A 14,031-nucleotide genomic window follows, 5' to 3' on the forward strand; every position below is an offset into this window, starting at 1 on the left:
CACTGTCAAGGTCACATTTCTGAACCAGTTCTTTGACTGGCAATTAAGGGTCCTGATGAACTTGGTGGATGATTGTTTAAAATCAAGGCTAGAATATGAAAGTCTGATTGCTAAATCAGAAACCCTCCAAAACTAAATAATTTTACTAGAAAGGTCCAAAACTGTTAATATATTATATATATAATATATCCAAAATATTATATATATATATATTATTATATATATATATATATATATATAATATACTATTCTTGCCTCATCTGTATCATTCATCGATTTCCCTAACATGTTGCTTCTCTAGTTTTAGCCACAGAGGCTTCCCATTACACGCATGACATCATGAGAAAGCCTAATGGTTCTTAACAATAACCTACTTGTCTTTTGTTTTATCCTGCTATTTGCACTATACAATTACTTTCAGTTCTGTGTTACAATCCACATTTGGGTTTTGGTTTAGTTGTTCCTCAACAGCTGCTCATTTTGTAAATTAAAAATCGACCCATATAACGTCAGTAACAGTGTATGCTACATATTCCTTCAAGAGAACAAATAGAACAACTTCCATGTCTTCAGATACCATCTGTACACCGTGACGCGGTGGCCATCCCAGTCACCTTTATATGATTTGAACTTTCATATATATATCATATAATATATATATCTATATATATATATATATATATATATATATATATATATATATAAACTTTCATATAGAGAAATGGTAATGTATTTTCTTTTATTTGGAAAACCAAGTTCTGTTCCAATCAAATACATCTCAGCAATGGTCAGACAGTGCTGTCCAATCTATTATGCCGACATTACCATTGCATTTCCATTCCATGAAAGCATGTTTGAGTTCAAAAAATATTAAAACAAACATCAAAATAGCTCAGTTACTACCTGAAGGTCTGGTACAGCCAGAATCTAGATCGATCTGTTGAACCTTAAATTTATACCTCAAAATACACAAGTCCAGTGTTTTCTTTCCACTTCACCAACATTTGTGTGCTGTCTGAAATAAGCCATGGGTGGTGGAACTCAAAACTACACACCACAGGAGGAGATGTGCTGATATGTCTATGGTTGCACTTCATTCTACTGGGACACACACAGCAAGTAAAATCGTTTCCTTATATTGAGCAGCGTGCAACACATACTGCCACATGTAAAACTACTTGCACAGTTTTAAAGTACTTTTTTCTCCTTTATCCACGTCCTGAATTTAGTTGAAAAGAAATTCAATTTGCAGTAATCCCATTCTTGGCATGTTCTGCAGCTGAATCAATGTGTTTTCTTTTTGGGGATTGTGTTACCCCCCCTGTGCTCTGAACCTAATAGCATGTGGAGGACTATAGAGAGAATTTGAAGAAATAGACAGGAAACAAACTTGTTCAACTGTTTCACTTTGTTCTGAATCAGACAGAAAAGTGTATTGTGAAGTGAAAAAATAATAATGTTGATTTGTGCAAATGCACAATATTTCTAAACAGCTGGTTCCCCCCCCCCACAAGCCATTAGGTTGAGAGAGAGACCCATTAAAAAAAAAAAAAAAAACATCTTTTATTAGCTTTCTGAAAGCTAATAAAAGTGCCTCACCAGAGCTTTAAGTGCTCTTACATTTAAAAAAAAAAAAAAAAAAAAAGTCAATGCAGAATGATTTCGGACACTGGCGTTATTTTTAGCAGCAAAGGATGCTTCTGGCAGTGTTAACAGTAACACACAGCGGTAGCGATCAGGACAAATTATTGTTGTCTACAGGTCTTTTATATAAAAGATCAGCTTAACCGTTTCAATTATGGAACTCACTTTTTAAAACTAAATATCCAACTAAATTTACTAAAAACATTTTGGCAGTTTTTTTTTTTTTCCATTAGAGTGGGTTCTGCCACAGTGCATGCTTTAAGTATAAAATACAGAACCGCTTAGTATTGTTTTCAAGCTTTAAGACTTATTTCTATGTCTGTTAGTAAAGGTTAAGGGCATGCCTCACCAACATCAACAAAAAAACCCTATTTTGATACTCTTATTTGCAGCTGGTTGTGCTTATAGTGAAGACCAGTAAACAACAGCTTTCGCAACTGGGCCATTTCATTGTGTTACACCACAATAGATGAAGTTCAAAGATTGAAAAAGACATAATATACATTTAAATAATAATAAAAGTCAACCACAGTTTTGAAATACGGGTGGTGCTTGGTTCAGTAGTGCTCCTCCATTGGGTGTTAGCTGTTTAAGCATTTTTTGGAGCTCAGCAGCTGAAGAGCAGAGAACAATACTGAATTCAGTGGCAGGGCTACATGAAAGACTGGGTGTGTTTATTTTGCTTTCCACTGTCCAGAAGCCATGGTTTTCATATATTATGTGAAATACATTTTCTTTGCATGTTTATAGTGGCTTTCCAAAATAATAAAAAAAAGGTTAATTGGAGAAATTAAAATATAGTTTTGTTTATATAATTTGATGCAACACTTGTTGGTACTTATTTTTTAAGCAATTGGTCATATCTGTCTTAGTTATAAGCCAAGATGAGACAGATGAAGACATCAGGTGATGTCAATATCAAACAAAACCGCCCTTCTACTTAATAACCAAATGCTGTGTTCAATTGTTTCAGATAGAGAGTGGCATCTGGGTCTTTCCAGCTGTTTCACAAGTTTAATATTTAATAGGCAAAGACCACCAAGTCCCAGTCTATCTGGCTACACCTGCAGGATTCAACCACCATTACATTACAGTGCTTCTGTTTTTAACCTGTAATACATGGTATATTGTGTGCCCCCCCCCCCCCCCCCCCCAATTCCACATTCAAATAAAGCAATTAAGAAGTAAAAAACGTCTGTCTTGTTGCCTTGAAAGCCACATATCACGTCACCCTTGTGATACATATTTGTGAAACGTTTTCCCCAAAACTGTGGCCTTTTAAACAGATTTCTTATAAATTGTGCAAATTCACCTTATTGAACTGTACCGGACCGACCAGTATGTATTAATTTGAACTTTAAACAAATCCAGTTTCATGGACTGTAGATCCCAGGTAAACAGAAGCTCTGTGAAAATACCCTCTTGTAAAAACAAACGACCAAACAAACAAACAGAAAACAACAAAAAGAATATCCATAATCGATATGTGCCAGTTCACCGACCCAAGATGTCTGTTTCCATCAGAAACAGTTGCTCTTGCTGGTGTTCTTTCATTAGTGTCCCTCAGAATTGGAAGTATGTAAAACCTAATCCAAAGGACTTGGTTTTCTTCAAAGAATATCCTTCATGTCACGTGGCTGATATGTTGCCTCCATTGCCTCCAATATGTTGCCTATTGCTTTGAAATACATCCCAACAAATGAAGATGGGGAAAGAAAGAAGAATGATCAAGGAGAAAAAGAACACCCATCCTTCCCAGTTTTTTGTTCATCGTCGCTCCTACTGATTTCAAAGAGTGGGGACGTCGCTAAAGGTACATCCTTTAAAACTGCAGAAGGATTTTTCACCACGGAACACCATCAGATAGGGAAAACAACTGCTAGAGGTTGAATGCTTCATTAATGCTTTTGGGGTTTGTACGTGGCAAAAGTTTTGAGTCCCCATTTGCAGGTTGATAAAAAATGCTTCTTCCAGTCAAGGTCCTAACAGATTTATTTTGTTACTGTTCTGAGGAATCAAAAGTCTTATTTTGGGGAGGGTTTGCACAGGGAAACAGTTCTGCAGACAGACCAATCTCCCTGTTTACACTGGATTATAATACTGTAGACATTACACCACTGTATTCCTCTGCCTGTAAGGAGGTGGGGGAGGCACAGTCCCTGGTTTCAGGGAGAACTCAGATAGGTACTCTGGGTTCTCCGCTACCACAGGCCGGATGCGTCCATTCTGTTTGTAGAAAAACCTGGTGTTGCACTCCTGTAGGTATTCAGGGTTGTGGAGCGTTGCCTTTGGGGGAAGACTGTGGTGCCAGTACTCTGGATTGTCAAAGGTCTTCTTGGGTTTCTTGTCGCTGACACTGTTGGTGAGGAGTGGAGCCCCATTGTTCTTCAGGTACCTGGGATTCTCTGCTGTGTTACGGAAGGTATTGAGGTACAGGGGCTCATTGACATACTCGTCTTCCACCTTGGGCTGCCCGTTGGGGGCGCTGTGGTATGCTGGGTTATCCAGGGCATGGATGTCTACATTCTTCCGGCGTGTGACAAAAGGGTTTTCCTCAACTGGGTTAAGATAGTCTGCAAAAAGAAGAGTTAGACTTTATTTTTAATTCAATATTTCAGGATATTTACAGACACAACAACTATTTTGAAGCAGCATTTAATTTCCAGGGATTCCTATTGAAGCGGATTAAGGAATTTAAGTAATTTATATAATTGCAAAGTTAGGGGGGTTTATGAATGTTATCTACAATTTCCATAGTAGCAAAGGATGCAACTATTGCATCCATGCAAAGTAAAAGGGGACTAATGTTGCCTTAATGTTGGTTAAATGAACGCCCGGCTGTCAACACAGCCTTTCAGATCAGAACAATGCTTTATGAGTTTTTGTATTTCTTATTTCTTGACCATATCTTGCTGTGCTTTACCATGATTACCTATACTTTATCATACTTTCCTATGCTTTACTACACTAGGCAATGCTTTTATAAGGTGCAAGCATGGTGTGCAAGTGTTCCTTGCCTGTGGGCTGCTTGTCTTGCATGGGTGTCATGTATCCATCCTCATCCATCTCCCCCCGGGGCCCACGATCTGCCAGAAAGATGGTGGGATCTGCACTGTAGCGCTGAGCACTGCTGTCCTCCCCGGCCCGTGGAGATACCTGCTTTCTCAGAGTTCCATTACAGCGGGCGTCTTCGAATGCCTCTGGAGCTGCCACCTGCACTGCTGGTGTCTCTGGGGTGGCACACGGCTGCAGTGCCCGTCCCAGAGACGGAATCAAATCCTCAGTGCTGAAGCCCCCATCCCGGTATACAAATTGGTTCTGAAAAACAAGGGAGAGCAGGATACAGTCAGTGTGGTTGAAGAGGGGATGGCACTGATACTGCACACTCTTACCCTCATTGCGTTGCACCAAATACACTTCCAGACTTTGAGATATTAAGATTTGCATTACAATGTTTTCAGCTTTTTGGGAAGGAAGATTTGTTGTTGTTGTTGTTGTTGTTGTTGAATTGTACACTACAAAGGCATTTATTTCAGCTTCTGTAAGATTTATAGCACTTGGGCATCGGTTAGCTTTTCATTTCACTCAACCCCTAATTTTACTTAAAGGCATAGGCCACTGACACTAATGTGGACAGTTTCTTTTAAGGTACAGAGTGGTAGTCATTATGGACATTCAATAATGCAACTATTAACAATGTATTTCTATATTTAAATCCTAAGAAGTAAATTCTTCAAGTGAGTTCACCAGTAGAAGAGTTATTAGTGTTAATTAGCTGTCAGTGATAATGAATGAAAGTCAATAGAGAGAAGAGCTTTTTTATGTTGAAATGAACTTCTGGATGTCTCCATGCACCCAGGTAATGCAGATAACAAAGACACACAGGTTGTGTCAGTAATTCAAATCTAAGTACTTACAAATGAACTCTTGTTTTCCTCCTGGTTTCAGTTTCAGTTCAGTGTGAAATTAGTATTTACACTATTCATGACACATTTCACACTTGTTCATTCAGTATTAATCCCTTCATGTATTCACACTTGTTCATTCAGTATTAATCCCTTCATGTATTCACACTTGTTCATTCAGTATTAATCCCTTCATGTATTCACACTTGTTCATACAGTATTAAACCCTTCATGTAAACAGGCACTTTTTTTGAAGATGTGAGTCTTGTTACAATGACAAGCACAGCTACCCTAACCCCTCCCCCTCAGGTAAGACCAGGATACTTACCCCAGACATTGGGGTGTAGGCTGGAGGAGGGCTGTGTCCATTTTGACTCTGTTTGGAAAGATGGAATGATGGTCATGAAGAAGGAAAGGATTTGAATGGAGCAGTGAGATCTAAGGTCAAGGAGCATTGTTTTGGGACAAGCAGGGATCCTGACTGGGAGGGGAGGGAATGGAAAAACCAACTCTCGATTGGCATACTGATCTATACATAATGTCTCTAACCACATTGAAATTACACTGTACCACAACCACACATCTAAATACAGTGTAATTGCACAATACGTTAGCAACATCTTTTCATTTTGTAATAAAGAATGATGTTGTTGCATTGTAACCAGACAACCATGTGTATAATTACTGTGTTTCTGGATATGCACCATGTACTTGGTAGTAAGTAAAATGTTATCAAATTGTACCATTATTACTGAACAAAGCACTGAACAAGCACTTTGGTACAGCACACACAAATGATACAAGATCAGAAATAACCACTATGCTGTCTGGAGCCCTCTATTTTGTAAAGTACACAGAGCTGTTTTAGAAAATGCCCTTGATAGGCACACAAGTCTCCTATGGCCACCCACTTGTAATCTACATTTGAGAAGTCTGAAGGGGATGAAATCCTGATATGAAAAAGCAGATGGGCTGGAAAAAGAAAAAATGTAACAAGTGAATGATGGCCCATACTGTTCCCATTGGCCCATTCCATAGTTTGTTGTGTGTGTCATTCAGAAACCCTACCCTCACTTCTGCCCAATAAATTGCCCCAATAGAGGGGCAATTATCAAATACAAGTATTGTCAAGTACTGGCAACAGTACCTACTGTATTACCCATGGAACAGGCAAAACTAAGCAAATACTTTGACTGGTGCCTTCATCAGTGCAACCTTTAAATTGATAGTCTTGAATTTTGTACTGGGCCCCCACCTCCAGCCTCACTCAAGGATGGTGCCTGGAAGGTGCAAACATGAATAATAAGACATGCAAGAACACGGCTGGTCGACCAGACAGCCAACAGCAGGCCTATCCCATCATCCTTGAGTCAACAGCGCTCCCCTTTTAGTGAAGACACTGCTATTTACAAACGATAAGAGCAGTAATGAAAGCTGTACCCAGGAGGAAGAGGGTAAAAGAACCATGGCCTTTTTGTGTTACACTTGGATACAAGGCAAGCTGTTTTTTTTAGGTGTGCAGTGGCTCAGTTTTGCTATGAGCTTGGACACCTGGTTTATGTTCATCCATAAACCAGGTACAACACAGGTATCTCTCACAGCCTGGCTTCCTGCTTACCTGTGACAAAGGGACTGATCTGTGCAAAGCTTAGATAATGAAGAATACCTGCTGACCCACATTAGCTTTTGCTGCACCAGATTCAGTCTCGACCGCAGATGCCTGCCCTCCATGTGGTAATACAGACAGTAGTCTCATTTGCATTACTAATGCCAGCTCCCTGCAGGTTTGATGCATGTACATGCAATGTGGTGGTCCCTCTGTGTTTTTTAACAGTTTGTACAGTGTCTGTCACAGCGCTAAAACACAAACTGTTACACCTAGAAGTGCCTGGAAGACCCAAGTGTCCACTACTGCAAGTTGGTTCTATGAAACTTGCAGATCAGACCTTCTATTTTCATCAAACATTATGCTCCACCAAACAACACTGGAGTTGCCCTTAAGAATACCAATTTCAAAAAATAGCAGTGCATCACTATCACTCTTCAAAGTAAGTGCCTGTTGATGATGACCTGGGAACTGTATGAAATGTACACATTACTCATTCATATGAATTCAACAAGAAATGATATGCTAGTCCTACTGGTTCATATGGACAGTACATTCATTACATATCAACCCACACAGGATTCTGGTACTTTGCATCCAAGATGCTTGCTTGATTTATCCAATTTCTTAGGAAGATCTTTGCAGACAAACCTTGAGAGAAAGTCTCGAAAATGTTTCTTGTACTAGTCTCCATTTGGAAGTTTGTAATGTGAAAAAATGGTAACTTCAAATGATGCTGAGAGTGCCGCCGTGTGAGCGGATGAGGATCCAGGCTGCAGGGCTGGACTTACCCGGTTGGAGTCAATCCTGGGTCGTGAGGTGTAGATGGGGGGAGGGATGTTGAAGGCCTGGGGCACCAGGTACTCCTCTGCATCCACCATGTCCTCCAGCTCCTCCTCATCCAGCAGACTCTGGAAGAACTTGCCATCACTGGGGCTGGGGAGCTTCATGCGGTCATCGCCCTGCAATCAAGAGGACACAGCTGCTTGAGGATACAGGAGGATTTGCTTAGCATTAACTTCCATTTACCTCCCCCTAACAAGTATTACAATATACATCACCTGACATGACTGGAAATACATGTACTAAGATCCCATATCAATAGTTCCTATGCGGCTCCCTGTTAAAATCTGTTAAAACCAATTCTGTGAACGTATATGTATACCTGTCTCCACTATAACTATCACCGTTGCCCCAATTTGGATTGGTATGTTTTAGCCCCCTTTTTCCATCCTTATTTATTCTTTAGATCAGCATTCTTTTACTAACTGTGAAACAAATCATACAGCACCCAAATGCTGTCTGAGGAAGCATTTAACTCCATCTTCTGCTATAGGACTGCCATACAGTGTATCTTTCAAAGTGAAGTAAACATGAGAATTGAAATGTTTGACTGCAATGATTAGGGATTTAGCCTGTGACAGGATTTAGTGATTTTCTCTGCAGTATAGTTCCATGTGGATGTTAAATGCTCACATTGTAGACAGGACCTGGGTTGATGAAGGAAAGTACCTCGTCTGGCACAGTGCCCCCTAACACTCTCATTGGGGGGTCGCCCATCCAAGTAACTGACCAGGCCCAGACGAGTTAAAGAACAGCCTCCCAGCTGGCATGGCTGCTACTGCTGGTGTATCAATATTTAATAGTTTCAGTGACATGGTGGAAATGCGTATCTGGAATTGGACTGGTGTTGAAGATGCAATCAGGACGATTTGCTGTTGCTTGTGTCAACACATTGGTACCGTACCTGTTTGATTATGCTACGCCTAGAGCCAGATAATGAGAAGTTTTGAAATGGGACAAGCAGACGTAATGGATGACCAGGTAGCACATAACAGATGCAGAAGAGAACTCACCTGGATGACCAGGTACCACGTAACAGATTGAAGAAGAGAACTCACCTGGATGACCAGGTAGCGCTGGGGATCCCGGGCCATTCTGCAGAATTCGGCTGCCAGCTCTTTGAACTTCGGTCTGCTGTCTGCATCGATCATCCAGCCTGCGATTCAGACAACGAACAGTCGTTATCTGTACAGACTGCTGTCACAGTTATAAAGGGCTTGAAAAGGGATAAGCCTAGTCTTGGAAATATTAACAATTCACATTAGGGGAATCAAGCATCCGTATATCGGATATGAGAACTGTAAAAAAGAACCAGACGTCTATAATGATGATGAATTGTCTTCTGTTTTTTTTTTTTACATTAAATGACAGGTCTATAGCATTACAATTTTACAATCTGGAATCGGTAATTATTTTACCCCTGATTTTCTTCTAATTTGGGATACCTGGTTATTCAATCCAGCTCTGTCTCGGGAGAGACAAAGTTGAGCACTAATATCCTCTGAAACATGTGCTGTCACCATCTGCTTTTTTTCACACCGCTATGAAGCCATTACAGAAATACAGTGTCAGAGGACCTTGCAGTTCTGAATTGCACACAGGCAGACCTACAGACGCCTTGCTAGCCACAGGGATCGCTGGTGTGCAGTGAGCCAAGGATTCCCCAACTAACCTAACCCTCCCTGCCCAGGCAGTGCTTGGCCAATTGTGCGCCACCCTGTGGGAACTCCCAGCCTGGATTTGAACTGGCGATCTCCAAGCTATAGGGTGCATCCTGCACTCCGGGCATAATGCTTTTACTAGATTTGCCACTCGGGAGCCCAATAGCGTATTGTTTTTAAACATAGTAGCAGTACAAACGTTGCTCTTGTGGAAAAGCTCATTATGTTCCTTTATTTCCTAGGGGTCACGGCAGATGTTTTTCGTATCTCTTATACAAGCCAGTAAAGGTCGAGGTAGAGACAAATTAAGAGAGGAAAGCAACGTTGTATGTGTGAGAACTGCTTTTGATCTCCTGCTGCTCAGTCCAAATTCTACTTTGATCTCCTCAAGCAAATCAGTTACTGCCTCGGGTGACAGTCTGTATCGCTTTGCAGACATCTTTGAAGTCTAATGAAAGCATTTGAAACTCTTTTGCATCCCACTGTTTCTACAGAAGACAGATGGAATCAAGCCACTGATGCCCCTAAACTACTGTAAACTCAAATATTTTTTTTGTTTTTCAAATGTTTAGCAATGAATTCAAGTTGAGTTTAGACATGCAGTATTGCTTTCAATTATTTGCCTACCTCATACATGTGAGAAAACAGCAGCGATTTAAATGCAACTGCGTTTTGCATTCTGAGCACATATATAGTTTGCACAAGAAAAACATAATTAACGCTAATTATTGCAAAAACAAATGAATGGAATTAATGCAAAGCTCAGAACAAACATAAAACAAACACTCCCACAGCTTGTGTATAAGCAGACTGTGGTTTCTGAATGACTTTGCTTATTTATTTATTTTTTTTATCAATCTGCTGCTCATGAACACAAACAATAATTTCTTTCACTGTGCTTCAACTGTTTGCCAACTGATTGCAGGAAATAAGGTTACCTGCTTTATCTGTAAATGTTTCAATTACATGGCAGGTATTACAAAGCAATTACTTAAGCAATAACTACAGGGCATGTCGAATGTTGTCCTATTGGACTAAATCCAAGACCAAGTTGAGGATGTTATTCTAGCAATGCAGTGTACTGCATGTGCCCCTGTAGTAACAGCTATCATAGAACAATGGCTTCAGTATTTCTTTTTGTAAGGTCCTGGATTGTAATTTGAAAAACAAAGGTCAGGTATGAGATGAGCTGCTTTCACTGAAAGTGAATGGCAGAGAGATTCCACTTATATAAAAATTGATTATTTTGATCAATACAGTGTATTGAATGTAATTATTAGGTTATTGTTTTATTTTAAAGGGTAACAATATTAGCTTTTAAGTTAAAGGAGACATACCAATACACTGTAGCAATGCTAACCATGTAACTAGAACATTTATATAAAACAGTCTTTCAAATGTTAGTTCTATGAAATCCTACTGCAGTTCAAGGGAATTTTCAACTGTGCAACCGATAAATGTATTAAAACACATGTTCTTTGTAGTGCCGGTTGACCTCAAGCAATTGAAGCTTACACTCTTTCTGTCAACACCCCAGTACTGAACTGTGCTCCAAATAGTAGTCCACTATGTTGTTCTGGGTTATAGCAACATAATTGGTGCTGGAGGGGGCCTTTGAACCAGCCTGGTTATTCTGCTATGAGCTCAAGTTTGCAAGACAGTGGAGCTGTCATCCCCCCTCTGGTATTGCAATCATTTAAACGAATACAATAAAATAAATCTCACTAATCTAACTATGAGCTTCTGACCTCAAGTCCGCTCACTTTGACTGAAATACAATAGGAACAGATTGATGCTTGGGTGTATTTCTCTTATGTGTTTATTTCAAAGTTACCGGAAGGATATATTAGCTCCCTTAGAAAGTGCTGCAAGAAAACTATCAGCTGTTTGCAGCTGCATGACGATACAAAGCACTTTCCAGGGGTTCCTTCACAGTGCAGGCGCTGGCTGTAAACATTAGTTCATTTGCTGATTATAGCAATCTGCTAATACTGAAAGCTAACTGGAGTTTTCTTAAGATGTTGATCGACAAGGAACAGGCAAAGAGAAGTCTGCTACATATAACATGGTTTCCTTTAAAATGCAACTTTAGGTGGGCTGTAATCTGCTATGACTGAAATTAAGAAATAATTGGTGATATTGTCAAAGCTTTCTATTCTAAATCATTATTGCCATGAAAACACACACACACACACACACACACACACACACACACACACACACACCACACACACACACACACACACACACCTATTGCAAGTCTAAAACTAATAAGAAACATCTTAAAGGAATAGCTTATATCCTCTGAATTTGCATACTATCTTGTATTATCCCATGATGTGTGCTCTTAGTCATTTATTACTGTTTCTGCTGGATATTTGGCATACTTAATACAATCACAGTATATTTTACCACTGGGACAATCTCTCACTGCAGACATTCCACTTTGATAAGGGGAAGGGTTCACACAGCGATGTCACCAAGACCAACAGTGGAAGACAAAGTGTCCTTACATTTTACCATGACCATGTAGACGTCGATGGTGCAGATTGGTGGCTGCGGCAGGCGTTCCCCTTTTTCCAGAAGATCAGGGATTTCCCGGGTAGGAATTCCATCGTAGGGCTTCCCTCCGAACGTCATGAGCTCCCAGATTGTAACCCCTGCAGAATGTAAGGCACTCTTTACTTTTACTAATGGCGTTATTACCACACACTGCCACGTTAAGCTACTTTGAGCTTCAGGATGTTTGTGGTAAATCATCTGATTGCGTGTCACTTTGCTATACACAGTCTGCTTGTTCTCTGTGTATAGTGGCAGTCTAGGAGTTCAATGTGAAATGATTATGGAGCACGATAAACAGTCCAGGGTTTTATTGGGATGGCTTGTATTTTTCCAAACACAACACATATTCATCTCTGGATCATGCCTTGTCAAGGGTGAGACTCTGGCCTACACTCACTAGATTTCAAAAGGGAATATCTGAGACAATGTCTGGAACGGCTTACCATAGCTCCACACGTCACTCTGGTGGGTGAATTTCCTGTAGTGGATACATTCCAGTGCCATCCACTTTATTGGCATCTGAAAATGAATCAATACAATACAATGCAATACAATACCATACAATACACAGGTACAAGTGTCTCGTATGATATGCTGCTTACTGTGTACATGTTTAGGTGTGCCTGGGGATGTCAAGCATTCCTCCTGTACAATTTAGTTACTGTAACCCAGTGCCAGTATCAGAAAAGCTATTGCTTCTAGATAGAATTGCAGGAATAAACGATGTGGAATAACACAATGAAGACTTAACCATTAATCCATACATGTAGCACCACCTGCTGTACTTTGAATGGGGTTTTTCCATAGCACACTGTGCCATACAGTGATGAAAGTCATATTTTCTGCAGCCCTCTATTCTTTATAAGATAGTGAAGAGCATTGAGATTTATTTCTTTTAAGCACACATTGTAAAGACAAATGACACAAGCACCACATCGCTTGCTGATTCTCTCTGCTTTTGTTAGTTGGGGACCCCAGCTGTACAAACAACCCCAGCTAACAAACAAATCTCACTGTAGGCTAAAATGATTAGCATAACACTAACTAATGACTGTATATATTTAACTAACTGATGTAATTTTGTCTCTCCAATTCCCAGATGACACATTCAGTTACACAGTCAGTTTAACATCTTAAATGCTTCTTTCTGAGTTACTGTAATGACTTGTGCTCCTCTGTGAATAAGCGTGTAGTGTTTTTACAGTCAAGAGCTCTGGTGATCATACAGAAATCCTTACGTGGAAAGTCAGCATTCTTAATCCCATGGAATGCCTTGGGGCACTAGTCTCCTTTTATTATTTACAGATTTTTAAAGCAGACTCAGCTTATTATTTTTTTTTAATGGAAATAAGTGCAATGCTTTCATCTCAGTTCTAGTACTGTATAACCTATAGAGTTTCACAAATAAAAAGCAATTTAAATTTATATATATATATATATATATATATATATATATATATATATATATATATATATATATATACTTAGAACAGAAAACACAAGTCCTTGTCTGCATCTTTACACTATGCACAGATTACTTCTACTAAAAGTACACAGACCTTGCCCCCATCAGCATTGTACTCCTTCTCATCCCCGTCCAGCAGGCGGGCCAGCCCGAAGTCTGTGATCTTGATGTGGTTTGGCGACTTGACCAGGACGTTCCGGGCGGCTAGGTCTCTGTGCACCAGCCGTCTCTCCTCCAGGTACATCATTCCCTGCCAGACACAATCAATCACACCGCATTCAGAGGCAGGCACAGTACAGTACACTTTTATTTAACCTATGAGAGCCTATTGAGACTTTATAGGGG

The 14,031-nt window shown here is 39.9% G+C and overlaps 1 protein-coding gene across 6 annotated transcripts in view; it reads right to left on the reverse strand.

Annotated features, from left to right (window-relative positions):
- Positions 1-700: 700 nt before the first annotated feature.
- Positions 701-14,031, reverse strand: part of LOC121322455 (receptor tyrosine-protein kinase erbB-4-like) — a 277,382-nt gene continuing 264,051 nt past the window's right edge. For 3 of the 6 annotated variants that reach the window (XM_041262470.1, XM_041262472.1, XM_041262469.1), the window contains 8 exons: positions 13,781-13,936; positions 12,665-12,740; positions 12,173-12,319; positions 9,057-9,154; positions 7,947-8,117; positions 5,878-5,925; positions 4,662-4,962; positions 702-4,217 (listed from right to left, as the gene is read on the reverse strand). In XM_041262470.1, coding sequence (XP_041118404.1) covers positions 3,754-4,217; positions 4,662-4,962; positions 5,878-5,925; positions 7,947-8,117; positions 9,057-9,154; positions 12,173-12,319; positions 12,665-12,740; positions 13,781-13,936 — 1,461 coding nt within the window. In that variant the 3' untranslated portion in view covers positions 702-3,753. Of the gene's footprint in view, positions 4,218-4,661; positions 4,963-5,877; positions 5,926-7,946; positions 8,118-9,056; positions 9,155-12,172; positions 12,320-12,664; positions 12,741-13,780; positions 13,937-14,031 lie in introns of all 6 variants that reach the window. The other 3 variants (XM_041262473.1, XM_041262474.1, XM_041262471.1) reach the window with 2 other exon arrangements.

The sequence above is a fragment of the Polyodon spathula genome, chromosome 10, assembly GCF_017654505.1.
Source record: "Polyodon spathula isolate WHYD16114869_AA chromosome 10, ASM1765450v1, whole genome shotgun sequence".
In the NCBI taxonomy this organism is placed as follows: domain Eukaryota; kingdom Metazoa; phylum Chordata; class Actinopteri; order Acipenseriformes; family Polyodontidae; genus Polyodon; species Polyodon spathula.